Source organism: Crassostrea angulata, chromosome 4, assembly GCF_025612915.1.
Source record: "Crassostrea angulata isolate pt1a10 chromosome 4, ASM2561291v2, whole genome shotgun sequence".
Taxonomy (NCBI): domain Eukaryota; kingdom Metazoa; phylum Mollusca; class Bivalvia; order Ostreida; family Ostreidae; genus Magallana; species Magallana angulata.
This window is the reverse complement of record NC_069114.1, coordinates 11576866-11598517: the sequence shown is the minus strand read 5'-3', so window position 1 is coordinate 11598517 and position 21652 is coordinate 11576866. Positions and strand designations below refer to the sequence as shown.

The following is a 21652-nucleotide window of genomic DNA, read 5'->3' as shown; positions in this document are numbered from 1 at the left end:
CGGAGTATATCTTCTCTCCCTTTGCTCCATTCAGCCTCATACTTCACCCACATGATGCCTTTGATCAATATATATGCAATGACCTCGAATGATATTTGTAGACGAAGAGTCAAGGTCATATCAGATCACACAAAAATCCATATTTTAAGAGCATAGATATACTCTCCTTTTAGCCCCTATTTGGCTAATATTTTACCTTTACAGAGTTTATTGGTTAATGGCGTGCAGTGACCTTGAACCAAGTCTGTCAATGTGAAGGCAGGGCTCGACATTAACGCTTGTCCGCTTGTCCGGTACCAGTTAAAAAAATATGCGGACAAGTGAATATTGCTGGCCACTTGTCCGACTGGACAAGTGCATTTTTTATATTAAGAAGTCTCCAACATTTAAAAAAGAAAAGAAAGTTTTGTGATAAGTTTATCTGTAGTCTCGTTATAAGTTTATCGATTAGTTATTTTGAATTTCGATCCCGACATCAAATTGCAATGCAATTGAGTTACTCTTGATCGGGATTGAAGTTTACTAATTTCAAACAACTTTCAAGGTGTGGATCTTAGTTCTTACAAAGTACCAAACACATATGTTAAGAAAAAGAAAGGAAGAAAAGGTAGCAAAGATAAAGGATTATGGAAAGAAATGTAACTTATTTTAGGTTTCATTCATCATTGATAGACTATGATGACATTCCATGTTTAGTTTAAAAAACAGCTGAGAAATCAATATAACAGTTACATGTATTTTTAAACCTGATGCTAAATTTAAGATGTCTTGTAATTTGCCATGACAAAGCTACAGCTGACAAATCATGTTTAATGTTATATAGAACAAATACATGTACATAATTATAGGAAAGACACTTTAAGTTTCCATTTAAAAAGTCAGGTTATTAATTATAGCTAGAGTATTAATCAATAAATGATTTTATTTTAGTAATAGAGTACTGTAGTTTTCAAGTTGACAATATTTGATCTTTAATATTGAAAATTTTTCGGACAAGTGAAGTTGAAGTTCGAACAAGTAAATGTTTTGGTCACTTGTCCGAATGGACAAGTAGGAAAAAAAGTTAATGTAGAGCCCTGGAAGGTCATAGCAGATCTTTTTAAAATTAGTTTTAGACAGTAGATTATTTTCCAAATATGCTTAATCTTGGTCAGATTGAACAAAAATGCATGTATGTTAGGGGGAATGAAATTGAATTAAAAGTTCTATGCCAGCTGGAAAAATTTCAAGTTATAGGTCAAGGTCAAAGCAGAATTCTCTGAAATTACATAAGCGGGGCCCTTTGAAATGTTCACCATTTCAATGTTGTCTGGTTCATAGTAATTTTACATAGAAAATATTCACAGAGATACAGTAAAGTAAACTTTACATCGATAAGTTTCTGACAATTAATGACGCAACGAGCACACAGTACGAAAGGTCAACCCTTTGAAAAGCAGTGAAGAGAAAAAGTTGCTCAGAATTATGTTTTAAACAAAATTGATTTTTTACGTAAATTTTAATTTTGCATTCTGGGTTAAGAAAAAAGATGTTAGTTCAAGGTAAAGTAAACTTGTACCTAAAATGAAGTCAAATTTGTTAAGTCGTACTTAAACACATTGTTTTTTTTTTGTTGAGTCGTTCTTGAAATGGTTAAGGGTTTTGGTTAAGTCGTACTTAAAAACATTCGGATTATGTTAAGTTGTACCAAGAATCATTCGATTTTTTTTATCTTTTTGTACTTAGGTTTCTTTGTTACTAGATAAAGAACTCTGCTTCTTAGACGTACTTCTAGCGTTGCTTTCGACATTAGCGGAAAACCCACTCGTTGCTTTGCAACGAGCTTTGCTCTAGTTTATTATTATTTTTTTTATTTTTTTTGGGGGGGGGGGGGGGGGAGGGGGGTAAGATACATTGAAAACGGGGAATGTCAATACCATCAATTATCCCTAATTTTCCTATACGGGTTGGTCTTAACATGTACCAAGACCCAGAAACCACACAAGGATAGATCTGTTCTATAAATTCCAAATTATTGCATTAATGCAGTAAACCAACTGACATACTCTTTTAAGTATGCAGAGGCATCGGAAGCAAATTACAGTGTGTGTGTTGGGGGGGGGGGGCTTCACCAAAATCTTGACCCCCCACCCCTAAATAAAGTTCGCCAATCCTCAAAATCACAATTTAGGGGTTGGGGATTTGGGATGTTAACCGAAGTGCATTGTTAAAGTAAAATGTAAAATTTTAATTCTAAAGTAGTTCTAGAATACTACCGTTCATGTTATTTTAACCATATTAAAACACTTAATGATGAAATGGAAAATACTATGCCTATCATTATACTACTATGCTTATCTTTGCGGAAAAAAAAAGTGTTGGGGTAGAGGTAAGCCCCCTCCCCGGTTCCGACGCCTATGATATGATGCATGTAGCTGAGAAGCATGACACTATGTCTACTTTTTCTTAATGATTCAGTACTAATAAATAAATCTAAGACTAGAATATGAACATGGAAATCCGAAATTCTTCGATGAAATATTATACAAATATTGACTGGGGTTGAGGGCAACATTGATTATATTAGCCCCCGAGGGACGAAATATTGCCCGACGGTCAATATTTTTCGGACGAGCTGATATTACAATTATTGACTATTCGTCTATATAGAGTTATATAGTGAGAATATACTACTGAATATAACAATAATAAATATTTTTAAGTGAATCTCCCAGCCGGAAATATGAGCAACGGCAACTTTGTCACTCATTCCAAATTTTATCGAAGCTGGATTTCGTACATATATAACAGTCGCAAAGAATCTTTTTACTATTTTTTTTTTGGGGGGGGGGGGGGGGAGGGAGCGATTTCAGCCCATCTACGTCTAGATTTTGTGGGTTTGTGAAACCCTGTTCAATAGTAAAATATTGATATTTTTACGATAAGACGTATACGGAGTCAAACATAACATTGCACAGATAGATCAGATATATGACTAATGAGTATAGTTCAAATAATATTTCTCAATGCATGCTTCTAAATCTATGCCCAGTTCATTTAAAGCGTGTTGCGTGTTCAACAGAGCGGGTTGGCGGGTTGTCGCGAGCGCTTGCTTAAATTCCCTTTACCTGCAACACAAATGTTGGCAAGCGATCTCTGCTGAACACGCCTCAGAAGTCCGTTGAACTAGTTATGAAAAAAAGCTCTGTATAAAGGTATAGGAAAGTGCTCAAATTTAAAAGCTACAATGTTTGGATTTTTTCTTTCCCAAATCTTAGTTTATGGCCAAAAATATCATATGTCAAAGTTTACAGCGGCATGGTAACGATTTCGATGAACGATTATTTTTTCGTTTTGAATGTTAACTATGCTTCAGAGAGGCATTTCTAAATGCACCATATAGTTTGCCATTTTTTCTTTTGTTTTAACTATAGGTTATCTACACTATAACTCCTTGGCAGAGCGTGGATATATATAGATCATTTGCATATGAAACAAAGAAACAAAATAGTTTTAGAACACTAAACACTGAAACCAATTACAAATTTGAAATTAACTTTTTAAACTGAAAAAAATATCTATTTACACAACAATTCACGTTATTAGCAGCACTGATCCGGTTTTACAATCTCGAATTTGGTTTTGAAAAAATAAACATTTCAGTACTAAAAAAAAATGACTTGCTGATTGTGGGGCGGGGGTCATTTTTAGTTGGGGCCCGGTCTCTAATGAAAAAAAATGACAATAACAAACCGTGAACCATCACAAAAATCCATTAAACGAAATACAAATTCAAAGCAGAGCAACACGGACCTCCAAATAGATAGAGGTAGGATCAGGTGCCTAAGAGGAGTAAGCATCCTCTGCTGACCTGTCACACTCGCCGTGCGCCCATTGTCGTATCGGTAAAAAATTTCATTATCGGGAACAATGTCGTTCTTTGGGAAAAATATCATGATCGGGAAAAACGAAGAAAATTCCGTTATTCAATCAATAGTCCAGAGCAGAGCAACGACAGACCTCTGGAAAACCCCAGAGGCAGGATCATCCTAACCCTGCGGACTATGATTTAAACAAACTTGAATCAAAACTACCCGAGGATGCTTCCACTCAAGTTTGGGCTTTCCTAGCCTAATAGTTTTTAAAAGAAGATTTTAAAGATTTTCTCTATATATTCCTACATGTATATAAAAAGTTACCCCCCCCCCCCCCCAATTTTGGTCCCGCCATACCTCCGGGCACAAAGATTCAAACAACTTGAATCTATACTATCTGAGGATGCTTCCACTCAAATTTGGGCTTTTCTGGCCTAATAGGTTTAGAGAAGAACATTTTATAGATTTTCTCTATATATTCCTGTCTAAAAATTCACCCCCCACTGTGGCCTCACCCCATCCCCGGGGACTATGATTTAATTAAACTTGAATCTATACTATCTGATGATGCTTCCACACAAGTTTGGAATTTTCTGGACTAACAGTTTTTGAGAAAAAGATCTTTAATGATTTTCAGTATATATTCCTATGTAAAAATTCATCCTCCACTGTGGCCTCATCCTACCCCTGGGACTATGTTTTAAACAAACTTGAATCTTCACTACCTGAGGATGCTTCCACTCATGTTTGGGCTTTCCTGACCTAATAGTTTTTAAAGGGGCATTGTCACGATTTTTGTCAATTTTTGTTTTCGATTTTAATGTTTACAATGCTTCAGTAAGGCATTTTTAATTGGCAGCCAAAATTTGAGGGTCATTTGTTGAGTTATAAGCAAGTTACAGAGCTTACAATTCTTCGCTATGTAAACAAAGCGTTTGTTAATATTTCGAACGTTGAAGTGAAAATTCCAGTTTTAGACCTCAAATAAATGTGTTAATCGTTAGGAACTGTTTATTTATGCTTAAAATGAATAAGAAGATAGACAACTCAGCTTGAAAAAGATTTTTTAATGGTATATTAGCCTATGTAAACAAAAACAGGGCACGAGCCTTGTTTACATGACGAAGAATTGTGAGCCCTGTATCTTGCTTAAAACTCATCGACTGGCACCCAAATTTCATTTGATCATTAGAAATGCATTCCAAGAGCATTGTAAATAATAAAAGCAGACAAATAAAATTTGACCAAAATCGGGACCATGCCCCTTTAAAAGAAGATTTTTAATCTTTTATTCTGCACCCACGTTGACTTCTGACAGATCCAGCTATTTTGACGTCTTCGAGAAAGACTGATTTTGATTAGACCTTAAGAAATATTAACCATTGAATAGCATTAGCTATCACAATGGCCGGAAGGACCCTAATTGCCATGGAATACTGACCCTGGGTCAGTTTTCTCCGTAGAAACTTTGGCTCGGGGCAATATTCTACGGGGGTCACTTTTCTTCGTTACACAGGCCTTGTCCGAAGTTGGTGTGGCTTCAGATAAAAAGTTCAGTTTAGAGAGTATTTAAGGAATTTTATCGGAATATGAGGACGTAAGTAGCGTGAGTTTGATGTAAGATTTCAAAAAATTAGCGTGAATGTTTCTCCATTTGTCGAGATACTCATGTTGTCATAGGCAAAAACCCATCGGGAGCCCTGGACCGGTAAATGTCCGAGTAAATATAAACTGGCGACTTCTAGAGAATAATGAGGTATATATACGCTATTTCAAGACCTATCAACTTGTAATTCGTCATGAGTGTATCTCAGACTTCAGTGTTCTGAAAACTACATGCATACTGCGAATGTTATAAAAATAATTGATTTTTTAGGCTTTTGAACCGAGCTGGTAGTTTTTAACTGGGTCAGAGTTCGACCCCTTTCTTTATTTATGGTTACATTGCGACTGCCATATGCGATTACATATTCTAAACCATTCTGGTTCTGATAGAGAACAGCACCTAAACCTTCAGTGGAGGCATCAATATTCAAGATGAATGGTTTAGACAAAGAGACAAATTATCACCCAAGATTATTTAAAAGGGGGATTTAAAATGCTAGAAATTAACAATTTTTTAAAGTCATTAAAATGCTCCTGGATTAGGAGACTTTTTAAAGATAAGAAACCATGGATGGACATCTCTTTTGAAATCCATGGCAATGAGGTTACAAAAAATATGCTTGATTATGGTGACAAATTTATGCATGATATTGTGAAACATAGTAATGTTTTCTGGAAAGATGTATTTCAGTCATACTTAACAATATTTCAAGCTTCAGATAACATAATATTTAAGCAAAAATTATTTTCTATGCCAGTTTGGTACAATACAAATATATGTGTTGGTAATAAAACAATTTATGTCAAATTGTGGTATGAACATGGTGTAAAAATAGTTAGTGACTTTTTGAATAATGATTTTTTATCACAACATGATTTTGAAAAGCAATTTAGCTTGACAAATATTTGTACCATGCAATTTAATAGTGTTATCAGTGCAATATCTAAGTTTTTCAAGACCATGTCAGTTAATAGATCTGATGTGAGTAAAGATTTTTCACCATTTATTCCTTTTTATTTTGAATATATACTGTTGAATGAAAAATGTTCCAAAGTTTTGTATCAACTCATTAATAGTAAAGATATTGTTCCCAAGGCAATTCAAAAATGGAACACTGAACTATCACTTCACTTAGATATAAATGATTCTGTGAAAGAGTTTTTTAAAGTTTGTTTTAAGACAACAACTGATACTTCAATACAGTGGCTACAATACAGAATTCTTCACAGAATTCTTCCAACAAACTATTATTTGAAAAAGATTAATGTTATTTCATATGATGTATGTACTTTTTGTAAGGAAAATGTTGAAACAATTCAGTACGTATTTATGACATGTTCAGAAATACTTCCTATATGGAATAATCTTAGTATGTATATTTATAGAAAAACTTCAAATAGAATTGGCTTAAATGTTAAAAATGTACTATTTGGTGAACTTCCTTTCAGTGGTTACAACAAAGTAGTTAATTTTATAATTCTGTACTCCAAGCAATACATTTTAAATTGTTCAAAACAAGACAAAAAACCTGACATTGTTGGAATGTTACATCATCTGTCATTCAAATATAAAGTTGAAAAATATATAGCTATCAAATCATGTGAGATTACAAAATTTAATAAACTCTGGGCAAATTGGAAAAACATATTTGAGATATAATTTTAAACATGGTAAACAACTGTACTATTTATATTTGTATATGTGTATATATATATATCCTTTATGTTTGCTCTTGAAGAGAATGTAGTATGTAAGAGAGAGAAAGAGTGTGAAAGTGAGAATGCCAAACAAAATTCTTATATATATTACCTTCTTTATGAAATCATATATGATTGTGAAAATGAAAACAAAAAAATAAATTATAAAAAAAAGAAAGATGAATGGTTTAGAAAAATCTGCATAGCTGAGAATAGGTGGATTAGTCAACTTACTGATAAGTGTCTCAAATGCACTTGGTTGCTCCTTATCCCATACCCAGGGTATCTTCTCACTGTATCTCTGGTTCTTTCCTTTTGCTGTGGAGTATCCTGACAATAACTCTGTAAGAGGGCGAACATTACTTGCATAATCTTTAATAAATCTCCTGTAATATCCAGTGAAACCTAAACTAGCCATGACTTGAGTACTTCAATTTTATCGGTGTCGGTTGTTACACCTTCCTCAGACACAATATGACCTAATTACTCACTTCACTCATAAAGAATTGACACTTGGATGGTTTAAGTTTTAAGTTATGTTTTTCCAGTTTTTCAAACACTTTCCACTCTCTTCAAATGATCATCAAAAAACTGAGAAAAGACCTAATGTCATCTAAAAATGAAAGATACTCCCTGAGATGTAAATCACCCATGAAAGTCTCCGTTAACCGCTGGACATGGCAGGGGCATTGGTTCAGCCAAATGCCATACGTTTGCATTTATAAAACCTAAAGGGCCTAAGGAGAAGTGGCCTTATGCTTATCCTCTTCCTTTATCTCAACCTGCCAAGATCGTAAATCTAATTTTGTAAAATACTTGCTGCCAATCAAAGTGTCAATCGATTCTGTCTGTTTATCTTAGCACAAAGAGTTTCAACAAAACTATCTGAGTTCTCACCTTTTGTCACTGAGGACACTTCCTCTGTCTCAGGTTTCCATGAATCTATGACCTTTACAGGACTATACAGGCAATTGTGCCTCACGTGAAATTCACGTTAATTTCACGTGAATTTCACGTGAAAAAATTCACGTGAATTTCACGTGAAAAGAGCACTCACACGAATTTCACGTGAAATTCTTCACGTGAAATTCACGTGAAAATAACGTGAATTTCACGTGAAATTCACGTGAATTTCACATATGTAAACTAGTACACATGCACCGGCATGCTTTTCATACCTTAGAATTTTTTTTAGCCTCTCCAATGATTTCTTTGTAAAAAAATTAATTAATTTGGTTTCAATTTTATCATGGTTAAAGAAAGCATTTTACATCCCATCAAAATGTATAATCAAAACAAAAAACAAATGTCATCTTATATGTATAAATTTTATTTTTCCTACGTAAAATTTAATAAAAAATTGTTCTCCTTCACTCTCAGTCATGATCATCTTCACTCTTAAAGTCAACCTCGTGCACCTAAAATTCAAACGGATAATTATAATATATATCAAGATACTAATATGATATCATAATCATGAAACAGGATGTAATATTTTGTACTGTGTATTGTACATACATCTAAAGCTTCTCATATCTCTCAATCCGCTTTTCCTCTCGGGCTTGGAGTTTCTCCCATTTAAGAGGATCTTCATCTGAGTCTATCCTTTCCTTGTGCTCTTTCAATTCAACCCAGAAATCCAAGGAGACTGGTTCCCGACCTCTGAGTTTTTTAAGGAGCTTCTTCTCATGGCAGAAGGAGCGCTGAAAATAGATTTTTAAAAATCAATATATTTAACAAGTATACATACATTGTGTTTTTTGGTTCATGCATTTTAATGTTGGATGTCGTAGTCAATTTGATCAAGGTACAGCAATTTTGGTGATCAGACATATATTAATACAGTGTATATAGTAAATAACATAAATAAATAATAATTACCAAAATGATGGTCATCTTGATAATTTCCAAGTTCCCAGCATCTGTGAACTTGGAAAAGATGGTCCTGGCCAGTTCTGCCAACTGCATTGCCCCCACATCTAATTTTTCTGAAAGCAACTAAAAAAAACCAAATCTATTTATGAAAATGTCTTACAACACACCATCAAGCCAATTTGTTTGTGTGAACTTCTCAGCAGCTTAGACATCATATTCATGACATCATAATCATTACTATACAAGCTTATGGTTCTACAGAAATACAAGCATAACACACTTTTATAACATGTCTTCATTACTAATTATATTTTTATTGCAGATGATCCACAACATCACTGTTTCTTATTATGATTATCATTCCTTGGAATGTGGCCATTTGTCTGAACAAATTTGAGAACCCTTAAGAATTCAAATTTTGTTCATAAAAGTGATCCCTTTTGCATTTATTCAATATGGGCTAAAAACTAAAATGATGTAAAATAGATTTAAATGTTGACCTTGGATTTGGTCTGTGCCCTGAAGTCAACGAACTTTCTTGCCGCATACTTTCGAACACTTCTGAGAACTACAGGAAGATCAGCGGTTACCCCGTTCTTTTGAAGAAGTACTGTCACTTTAGCCTGTAGTAATAAAGATTATAGTAAATGTAGTGCAGAGTACTCACTTTAAGTAATTTATTCATGCACAAATAAAACAATAATTAACTAATACATTTCATAGAAATTGATAATTTGTGTTATTTATCAGACATGCCTATCAGCTGATTACTTAATATAATTGCCTGCTTAATTTACTTTTCATTAACTTACTTTTAATTCTGTGTCTGGATTGACTGGGAATAGCATGATAGGGAACTTTTTCTTCAGGTGTTCAACAAGAGGGGCCTTTGATAAATAATGAGTATGAAGAAATTATTAATTCAATTTGTTTTGATCATAGACTATATGAGAGAGAGAGAGAAAAACAGAGAGAGAGAGAGAGAGAGAGAGAGAGAGAGAGAGAGAGAGAGAGAGAGAGAGAGAGAGAGAGAGAGAGAGATACCTCTATGGGTGATTTCTCTACAGTAAATCCAGTAGTGTTTGGACTTTGCTTATTTGTGTTCTTAGACAGTTCCTCTTTTAGTTCTTTTAATTCCTGTACTATAATAAATTAAAAAAACAAATCAAATTCATTGAAAACAACAATTTTGAATCAAACTATTTTCAGAAAAAAGGAGATATTTTCCATGCATGATGAATGAAATATTTAGAGTTATGCGCACGTACAGACACAGAGAGAGAGAGAGAGAGAGAGAGAGAGAGAGAGAGAGAGAGAGAGAGAGAGAGAGAGAGAGAGGGATAGAGAGAAAAAAATTATCCGTAATTCTTTTTTAATATAAATATATATACATACAGACTTGTTTCAGAAGTTTTGTGTTTTCAACACAGCCATGGCAGGAATTTGAGGCACCCGAATGTCTGCTTAATAGTCTTGGGCTCGGGGGCTCCGAGTCCGAAAACATTGTCTCGCTGTTCTCTATTGTTTTCTGGCTATCCTATAATTTTAATAATATACTTAAAACCAAATATATGTTCAGTAGTAATAAGTTTTACGTGTGTGTTGAAAATACTAAATTGAGTATGGGTGTTTTTCACTATTGCTTTTTGATAAATTAATAGATCCTATATATATCGTTTATTTTTAACTTGGATTTTCCCTATGGGCGGAGCTTATGCAGTAAACAAAGGCATGCATATTCCTTCAGCGTAAAACAACAGCTAAAACTATGAATTTGATTATCCTGCTGATGAATTTTTTGATGTTTTTTTTATAAATAGTATATACATACCTCATACATATCTTTAATTTGACACTTCCACTCTCCCTTTCTTAATGTTGACAGTATTGTCTGCTTGACCTAGTTGTCGTCTGCAAATCTCGTGCAACGAGAATCTTACTCTTTAAAACGTTTCAAATATTCAGATAAGGGTTAATATTTTTCAAGGAGTAGATTGACGTCGATGAGCTGTCAAATATGTATCGGACAAAATTCAAGAAAAAAGAACGTTTCATTTGTGAATGCTGCGATTTTTCCACTGACCGATTTAATAACTACAAGCGACACTGTGAAACAAAAAAACACAGAGATTGTTTAGATTTAACAAATCACGAGGAAACTCTCTCAGTTAGCGATATTTATCAGGATCAGCGATCACAGGCCGATGTTGATCTGACAAGTTCTGATTCTACAGACTATGCTATAGACAGCGATGGCCCATCTTGTTGTGATTATATTGAAGATCACAGCGTCACTTCAGATTCTGATGAAACAAAGGGAAACAATTCAAAGCAAATGCAACACGAAGTTTTGGACGATGACGATGATGAAGAAATCGATACAAGGATTACGAACGACCAAGAGTCCGAGCCATCCGACTGGTTTCCATTCGAATCTAAGTTGCATTTTCTTTTAAGTGTTTTACACAGCTCTAAAACTCACCGAGTTGTAAGTATTCTCTCTCTCTCTCTCTCTCTCTCTCTCTCTCTCTCTCTCTCTCGTTCAATATTGACATTTATATCGGACATTTTGTTTTAAAACACTTTTTCCCTACATTTTCAGAGTGACGAAACACTCTCATTTATTCTCTATATTTTGAGAGAGTGTTGTGTAAAAAATGTACCTTCATTGGCTAAAATCAAGTCATTTTGGACAGAAAATCTTAAACTGGATGAGATGATACAACAGGTAAATATTTTTATTATAATTTAAATTATAATTTATTAAATCCATTTGTTTAAGAAAAATTAAGAAAAAACTGGTTTTTTATATGAACATATACAAGTAAGTACATGTACATGTAGAAAAACATACATAATATATACATAATATATATTCTTGACATACACACACAGATATATATATTGCATGTAAAGTGTGTGGAAAGCTACTGCAGTTATAACACTGTAACACACACAGGGTACTGAGGGACCAGGCAAAATTTATCACAATGATGGGACCTGAACAAATTAAAATATCCATTAAAAAAATTGACATGTCCCATGGCTTTCACATTGAAAAAAAATATGTGTCTCATGCCTTTACCCTTTTATTGTATATATGCATCAAAAATGTAGAACCGCATGCAAAGTTTGAACATTTTTCATGAAATTCTTATTGGTTTCCAGCTACCCTGCATGGTGTGTTTGATTTTTTTTAAATTTAAGGCAGGCATCACACTTGTAGGTTTTACTGTTTTAGCATGGTTTAATTAAAGGAGACTGAAATCAGAATAGATATTAAGATAATCACTAAATATGATTGTTAGCTTCCTTTTTCATGGAAACAAGAAACCACATGCAGGACGGCATGTCTATTTTTAAATAAAAATGCTACAAATCATCCAATTGACCAAAAAGGAGCAATTCTTAGCATCAATGATGATTATTCCAAATATTGTGAGAAATAACTCAAGGAAATTGCCACAAGTTTCATAATATTAGGTACCGTAAAATATTTCAAACTATTGCTTTTTATGAAAATCAAAAGATAGGGGGAGGGTATACATGTAAGGGTTATATTTCTAAGTGATGTGATGCTATTATCATGATAATATCATGTATATGTATGAAGCATTTGAATAAGGTTTCTTATTAAAGGAGGTAGAACAATTGACCTCTAACAGATTAAGTAAATATGCTTTTTTGAAGGAGAGCCCTATGAATCTGTGTTAAATAGGGGAGAGTGGAAGAATCTGTGTTAAATAGGGGAGAGTGGAAATGGTGGGTTCACTTAAATGGCCATATTTCTCTTAAACCTCAATGGAATTGGCAATATAAGGCATACCTTTTCTCAGAATTGCATAAGCTTTCTAATTTTAGGACAAGATATCTTTTCATAGAATGTTAGTGTAAGTTAAAGGTAGCGCAGTAGCAGTAGCAATAACAAGGGGAGTAACTTACTCTTAAATGATTTTTTAAAAAGATTTTTTGTGTTTAAGAAATGAAATGTTTAAAAATAATAAATGTTTTTCTTGAGTTGAGAACTGTAATTCATTTAAAAAAATGTGCTCGTCCCATGGGTACTTAATACTAAAAAAAGTATTAACGCGCTTTACTCAATTTGTATGCACACAATGCTGCAGTTATGAGACAATGTCTTTCAAAAATAATGATTCAATGCTTAAATATATATATGATGTATTATTCCCTTGTATATTATTAGAATACAGATGAAAATGGGAATATCCATTGGATGGTCAAACCATCTGCGATGCTTCAAATGCTTATAGCAAATCCTAGCACTGCACAGAAAATAGACAGGTATTCACTTAAATTAAATTTCTTTGGTGAATTGTGGGATTTGTTGGTTGATTTATTTAGCTTAAAATTACATATACATTATTTTTTTTATATAACATGTATTTGTTCCAGATATCCAAATATCTTAAAAATCGGCACTCATAAAATCACAACACAAAGCTCTGCTGAAAAGTGGAAGGAAATGAAATTCCATTGGGGCAAAAGCAAAACAATGGATTTTATTTTGGGAGAGTTTATTGAATTTTCCCACAAAGAGAAAACACTGTTGGGGAAAATTAGACAGTTCATGGTAAAGGAATGTGACCAGGTAATTAAATAATTCAATAATATTGTCAGACTCACATAATGTATCTCTTTGATCTCGGCAATAACTGTAGTAGATTTGTTCATATTTCTATATCAATTGTTTGGTATATCAAATTATTTACAGGAAAATGGTGAACTCTGTGTTGAAGTTGAGGAACTCAGAAAGGGTGATCACCCCTACTTTGAAGATTTGTTTAATGAAGAAGAAAATAGGTAACTGGACTATTAATATTAAGTGCCAAGCTCAGAATTTTTTATCATGCCCCCCGCAAACAAAGTAGAGAAACATTGGAAGCTCCTACTACACATACAGAGTTCTTATGACCTGAGGATGTGTCATTAACTTAATTGACCATGGGTCAGTAAAGCAGTTTAAGGTCATTGTTAAAAAAATGCATAATTCCTGTCTAGGCCATATCTTGTTATGGAAAATGATTAGAAGCTAAAATTTGACTCAAAGGTTATTATGTCTTGACCTTGAGCTTTGATCATTTGTGCAAGTTCAAGGTCAAGTTCAATGTCACTATAAGAAAGAGATGCATCCAAGAAGTAATCAAGTTATTATTTGCGAGCTTGCTCAAAGTACCTCTAGTTTATCCAGATTTGTCATTTGCATATTAATATGGTTTGAAATATCTTTTTGCATGTAGAACTATTTGCTCTGATTTTTAAATTTTATACTTTTTAAAGGTGTTTGGTGATTATGAACAAATCACTCTGTGTCCCAATTGATAAATGTTCTAAGTACACAGTATCTCAGCCAATTGATGTGTACCTGAGAGAGGTTAATGATGGATATGAGAACTTCAATTTACTGTCAGAAGAGGTAAGCATTTGAATATCTACATATTATATATATATATGTGTGTGTGTGTGTGTGTGTGTGTGTGTGTGTGTGTGTGTGTGTGTGTGTGTGTGTGTGTGTGTGTGTGTGTGTGTGTGTGTGTGATCTATCATGGTTTTTAATGGTATATGACCCAAATTTTTATCCAACAAGATGTTTGTTTTCTAACCTCAACCCTTGGCGAGGGGATAGAAAACATGAAACGAGTTGGATAAAAATCATTTACCATTCCAAATCAAGTGAGATATTCTTTTTATTCTTTGTTTTACCACGTCTTTTGTTAAACCTCAATCTCATCTGTAAAAATTATGATTGTGAGCCTCACAACACATTTACTGCAAGATGTCAACAACTTAAATGTCAATAAAACAGCATTAATTTTTAAAATTATATTGCAATGAAAATTATAATTTTTTTTTTTTCAGGAGAAAAGGGATTTTTTTGCAACATCTTCACTCTGGAAAGGAAAACCCATCATTAAAATTCCTCTTAATATATTTGTGGATGATTTGTCTGCAAACCAGTCCCGGAGATGGGCTCCTTTGCATGGGATACAAGCTCAATTGGCTGGTCTTCCTTTGGAGGAAAAAAACAAGAACAAGAACTCGATATTTCTAGCAGCATCAGAACAGGTTGCAATGATGGAGCTTTTAAAGCCAGTATGTGACGACATAAAAATGTGCGCAGAGTACGTATGACGTAAGAACACATACAATAATTTGAACATCGATGGAAGTTTGTCCACGTACATGTATATATTAGGTGTTTAAATCTGACTTTTTTAGAATAGGAGTTGACAGCTATGACGCCTTTTTAAAGCAAGAAATAACGCTAACATCAGAAATTTCATCCATAATATCCGACTACCAGATGATGAGTTTGGTTTCAAATCACATGGGACCTGCAGCAATTAAGTTTTGTCCCAAATGTTTGGTAAGAAAATTTTGAATTTGTAAAAGCTTTTAATTTCCTTCAGTTTCTTATCATTCTTTAAATGAAATTACATAACTGCAACTTTAATAAAATCCATTTCAGGCTGACAAATCAGACCCATTTACAATATGGCCATTGCGAACATCATCTGCAACAAGGAAAACACTAAGGAGACTTGAAATTCATGCTCAAGGTAGTGCAAGAACAATGATACAAAAGCAGACCGGTATCAAATTCTACGACAATTGCTTGTGGCAGCATGTTGATCCCCACAGGTATTGATTTTATTAAACAACAATTCTCTCTAGATACAAGATAGTATTAGGATTATATTATAAAGTTGTGATGCATCAATATATTGGTTTCGATATATTTTCCCTCTCCTCATAGGGATGCACCTGTAGGAATTCTTCATTTCTTGTACCTTGGATTAGCAAAACACTTGATTCAGGTAAGATATCTTTAATATCAAGAATATGGAAGTAAATTATACAGTGCACACTTGCTAAATATACCAGTATATAGTGGTTATAATATAGTTTTGCCTTGACCTATAACTAAGAAATTTTTCAGCTGGCATAAAACTTTTAATTCGAATCTCATTACCCCTTACATACAAGCATTCTTTTTCAACCTGAGCAAGATTAAGCAAATATATATGCTCTGAAAAAAGAATTTTGCATGATCCAGTATCCATAAATAACATTCTATATAATGACCTAATTTGCTTTTGAAGCACTGTGTCAGAACTCTAAGTGAACACCAGATGCAACTTTTGACTTTACATTTGGAAACTGTTGATCAAACTGACTTTTCCTACCGCATCAATGCTGACACTTTTTTCAAGTTTTTGGACAGTCGACAAGGAAAGGATTATAAACATTATGTAAGTATGAAAAGTTCAAAAGTACAACTTTTCCTTATTCTTAGACACAAGTGATGCATGGCAATGAGCAATTTCTTTAGGTGTTTATTCATGTACTTATAGATGTTAATCTTTTTACAGCTTCAGGTCGCTCCATTTAATATGGAATTCGCTGGGTTGAAAATGCCATATGTTGAAGCACTTGGAAAGCTTGCTTTGGTAATAGAGAAATGAATTATAGCCATTAAAAAAAAACATAAATGTATACTTATGATTTTAAAACTAAAATTCTAAAATTTAATCACAAAACAATAACATATTTTCACTCTTCAATCAGTTGAATTATATGTATTATTTGATTCATGTACCAGTATATTTTCAGATATCCAAGCACATTTATCAAGGTGTTACGTCAGTTGGTTCTGAATTTGAAGATTATCTTGCATTTATCAAAGACAACATTCCTCAACTTGGCAGCAAAAGCAAGACACATTTCTGTGTTCATATAGTATGTAAAATATAGCTCCCAATTGACTTGTGTTTACAGTATCACTAATAAATGACTCAATTCTGAATGTAACATATATACCATATATTAAATACTGCAAGGAAAGGCACATTAATTTCAAGCAGATATATAGATGGTTAACTATGAATGTGGCAAAATACTTTCAATAAAGGATAATAGGACGGATATATATATATAATGTAAATTCATGGCACATATATTATATCTTGTAAGTTACCATATGGTAAATCATACATGCTTGTACTTAAATGTTAGATTGTCTGATCTTGTTTGATAATTGCAGTCTGATGACATAATAAGGCATGGCCATCCTCTTCATTTCACTGAAGACGTGTTTGAAAAAAACCACAAATCAATAAGAGAGAGTATTCGTCATCAGAACGGCCATCAAAGGTCAAGGGATACGGTCATCCAATTTGCAAAGTCAGAATTGACAAAACATGTGGTGTCTGGAGGTTTCTTGCATTTGAATGATACATGGTAACAATTTTATTGTTTAATTTATGTAAATATCAGTAATTTTTTTCAGTTCCATACGCAATTTAAATCTAATGAAATGTTATATGTTCAAGCAATATTTATCTGTTATGTATAGTTATGTCAAACCATTAGCTCATGGAAATGAAGTGTAAATATCAAAAATTTATTACATGATAGATACATTTTTTCCCCCGCATATTGATCGACTAAACAACTGATAAAAAAATTATCTTGCAGGAAACAAGCTAGCAGTTTTGTGCTGTCATATGGAAATGACAAGAAAATCAAGTCTTTTCTTGGAGTCCCTGACCAAAATGAAAATTTTAAAGCTGGGGAGCTGCGGAACGTGACCAGAACTTCTTCAAGGAAACCAATGGCAAGTACATATATAATTAATGATTATAGGTTAAGAATAAATGTATAGATTATTACCTGGCCATAGTTTTTATATCGCATTCCTTATTAGCCCAATGCCACTGTATATTCAGCATGAGAGCCGCTAGGCTCGAAATCAGAGTTGAAGAAGGCATATATACCAAACTCTACATCATAATAGCTGATGGTTGACGAAAATTTTATGAAAAAATAATTAATGTACATGAATCTGTCTTAATTAAAGGAATGAATTGTATTAACTCTAAAAATGAAATTTTGTTTGTCTTTGAGGGTTTTATATATTGCTTCATCTGCATTAAACAGGGTAACCCCAATCTACTGGAAGAGTTGGAGTTGCTCACAATATCTGTTGCCATTGACACTGATATTGCTAAAGATGCAAAACTATACAGCTGCCTAGGATGCATAACAAGCGAAGGAGATTATGCAGGCATTCAAAGCTTTGTCTTATATTCAGAAACTGTAAAGGTAACTTTTAATTAAGTATAGATAATATAACAAATATGGATATAATGAATATAATGAATTCATTTCTAGGTCACCTGAGTAAACTCAGGTGACGTATTGCTATCTGTTTTCGTCCGTCGTCATGCATGACTTCTGTCGTGGGTTAACAATTTTACATTTTTAACTTCTTCTTAAAAACTACAAGGCCAATCGTTACCATTTTTGGTGTGAAGCATCTCTATGATAAGAGGAATCTCATTTATGAAATTTATGGGTCTACCACAGGAGAAGTGAGTAACTCATGATGATTTTTAAAGCTGTTTATTTGTTTTTTGTCTAAATGCCCACAGGGAGAGCTTCTGTCTGCCCCTGGGGATGGGGGAAGGGAGGTTGTTTTAGATAAAACATGTATACTAACCACCTTGTTTTACATGTAGATTATCCATGAGAACATATACACATAAAACCTATCCTAAAAGTTAACAAATATGGGATTATTATTTTCTGTCAGAGGCTTGCAACTTTTTAAAATCAGGTCATGCACTCTATTATGATCTTTAAGTTTTTCGCTAAAATTATAGGTTTCATAGTCCTTTTTGAAAGAATATTTCAGGCAGGGAGATGGCCGTTATTACAAATTTATAATTTTTTTTACTTCATAATGAAACTTAATTAAATGCATATATGAGACTCCTAGACAAGTTTGGGTATGGGTTATATGCTACTCAGGTGACCATTAAGGCCTATTGGCCTCTTGTTTTTTAAAGTATTAAATTGATTTTATTTGTTGATACATTGTCTACATCAAATGGAGAATGGTTTTGTACATACAACTTTTAATGAAAACCATATAGCTATATTGAGCTTTATGGCCAACTCGGATTCTTATCATAAACTGCAATAACAGTACCAAATGTAAATGTAACAAAACATAACATCATGTAGGTTGATATGTTTTTTAAACAGAGATATTGTGACATCATTAAAAAAGGTTTATATAAGCGTTAACTTTTTAAATTAGCAAATGAAATAGCATATCACAAAAATATAATAATGTAGTTATAATGTAGGAACTAAGGGTATTGTATGTAATGTATATTCCGATATTTGTTTCAGGACAGGATTGGAGTGATTCAGAAGCTTCTACGTATAAAGACCAAGACAGCAGAACACGAGATAGCTTTTTTGAAAGTGTGCAACATTTCCTTTACAAGTTGCAACCAAGTGGTGCAGTTAACAAATGAGACTCACATTAAGAAAACATGCCACATTCGGCATGTTGTTCATGTTATTCATGACTGCAAACGAGGTGGCTGCAGAGTTGTAGAGAATCACAATGAAAAATCTCTAAAGCACAGCAATCACAATGGTTACATTATTAACAGATTTAGAATTTCCAAACTACCCGATAAGCTACAATTATAATTGTTGGTGCAGATCGATACAGTTAGTTCAAATGCAGATTAATGCTAGGTACTTTTAAATGAATATTCCAAGTCTTGTAAATGATTTTTTTTTAAAATTTACCAATTGGAATAACATTGTATTAATAAATAGATAAATTAAAGAAAAATTTGCTACAGCAAAAATCTCATTATAATGACATTTTTCAAAGAAAACCAATGAGTTTTGTCAGTAATGTTTACATATGACAACAGCAAAAGATTCTTGCCTTATTTTTTGGAAAATTATCTAACTAGTGTTATTTTTGATTTGTAGTCATTCTGCTTTGAAATGTTCACTTATCACTTGTAAAGTTTTACAATAGAATAGCATTAGCAGTTTTGTGTGCCTTTATTGTGTATAAAGCACCTTTTCTAATCTAAATAAGTTTGTATTTCTATTCTTGTTATAAAATAGGTTTGTATTTCTGTTCTTTTTATACATGTTAAATAGGTTTGTATTTCTATTATTGTTATACATGTAAACTCTTTATTATATGATGATGATATTGTATTACTACCTGAAAGCAAAAATGGGTTTACATAACTGTTTAAATATTCTTGAAACAGTTCACCCTTGAAACATATTGTTCTAAATCAAAATTACAGGTCAATATTGAAAAATCAAAAGTTCTTTTATTTAATTCAAATGTGAAATCTTGTATTGATAAATTAATTTACTTATAATGGAAATTTACTTCAAACTGTGTCAAAATATTGTCATTTGGTTTAACTTTAATATGTAATGTACTGTTTATAACTTTGCTACAGCAGTTCTCATGGAAAAGACCAGAAAAGCTTACTATAAGATCAAGAAGACAATTGGACTAGAAAACCTGTGTAAACTTTTAGAAAAACTTTTTGACTATATAGTAACACCAGTTCTTTTGTAGTGAGATATGGGGTTTATTTGCTAAAAATTGATGAAAATTCTGTTATCTATCAGAAATTTTTTCCTCTTATGTGAATGGGAAATATAATGATATATCTATGTAAACAATATTCTGTTTATACATATCTTAGGCCTTTGCCTATTATTGTAAGTGTGTTTGTGCCAATAAAATATTAGTATTTGTTATACTTGTATTAGTCATATAATTTATTGTTGTATATTTTTAAAAAATACTAAAAAGTATACAAATGATAGTTTCAAAAAAAGGCTTATTATGTATCTTTATTTCAAAAGTTATTTTTTCATGATAAACATACATCATATATTTCATAAATTTAAAAGAAATATTTGTCTTTTGCGTACTAATTGATGCATATTGTTGTTAAAAACCCAAATAAATAAATGCAAATTTGATGCTACCAATTTGATCTTGTTTCATGTTGTATATTCCTTTCACAATAATGAATTAAGTATGGTAGTCATTCTTAATAATATGATAAACAGTCTAATTTTTCCGAATATTGACAGTACTTAAAAAAGGATGCATATTGAAAGCAATTATAAAAGCAAAACAAGAAATTATAATAGAAAAGTGAACATGCTTTTGGAAAAGAAAAATAATTCATGTGAAAACAATTTCACGTGAAATTCACATGAAATTTTTCACGTGAATTTCACGTGAAACTGTTTTCACGTGAAATTTTAGTGAAAAATGTGTGAAATTTTCACGTTAAATTCACGTGAAACACATTCACGTGAAATTAACGTGAACAAATTCACGTGAAATTCACTTAACGCGAAATTCACGTGAAATTCACGTGTATTTCACGTGAAGCTTAACGTGAAATTCACGTGAAGCTCATTTCACGTGAATTTCACGTGAGGCACAATTGGCTGTGTAACAGAGCATATACCAGATTTCGAGAGAATCTTTACTGAATGTGCTGATAGAGTACACACTCTCACGGGGATTCTGCCCACTTTCCCTACACTAGACTTAAGACAAATGACTCTAGGACAAATGACCAAAATCTCTGATTGTGAAGTATCTGATTGTTTAATCTTGGCTGTTTCAAAATCATAAGATTTTCTGACCAAACCATGTATAGTTTTAACCTCATTAGAACCAATGCTTTTGGGGCAATGGTTTGTTGACCTTACCTTCAAATCTTTCTTGCACTTGC

General features: G+C 32.8%; 2 protein-coding genes across 2 annotated transcripts; one reads left to right on the top strand and one right to left on the bottom strand.

Moving 5' to 3' along the window:
* Positions 1 to 8574: 8574 nt before the first annotated feature.
* Positions 8575 to 11004, bottom strand: LOC128181674 (uncharacterized). Its single transcript, XM_052850156.1, has 7 exons — positions 10864 to 11004; positions 10428 to 10569; positions 10077 to 10174; positions 9845 to 9919; positions 9533 to 9655; positions 9039 to 9155; positions 8575 to 8860 (listed from the first exon to the last, which is right to left on the bottom strand). The coding sequence occupies exons 1-7, from the start codon at positions 10870 to 10872 to the stop codon at positions 8678 to 8680; spliced, it is 747 nt and encodes a 248-aa protein (XP_052706116.1). The 5' UTR covers positions 10873 to 11004; the 3' UTR covers positions 8575 to 8677.
* Positions 11005 to 11041: 37 nt separating this feature from the next.
* Positions 11042 to 21363, top strand: LOC128181673 (uncharacterized). The gene is made up of 17 exons (XM_052850155.1): positions 11042 to 11520; positions 11635 to 11760; positions 13237 to 13334; positions 13446 to 13641; positions 13765 to 13853; positions 14331 to 14466; positions 14910 to 15172; positions 15270 to 15417; positions 15520 to 15692; positions 15808 to 15868; positions 16154 to 16303; positions 16424 to 16501; positions 16665 to 16790; positions 17095 to 17291; positions 17529 to 17667; positions 17991 to 18155; positions 19251 to 21363. Exons 1-17 carry the CDS (start codon positions 11050 to 11052, stop codon positions 19557 to 19559), a joined length of 2925 nt encoding a protein of 974 aa, XP_052706115.1. The 5' UTR covers positions 11042 to 11049; the 3' UTR covers positions 19560 to 21363.
* Positions 21364 to 21652: the final 289 nt, after the last annotated feature.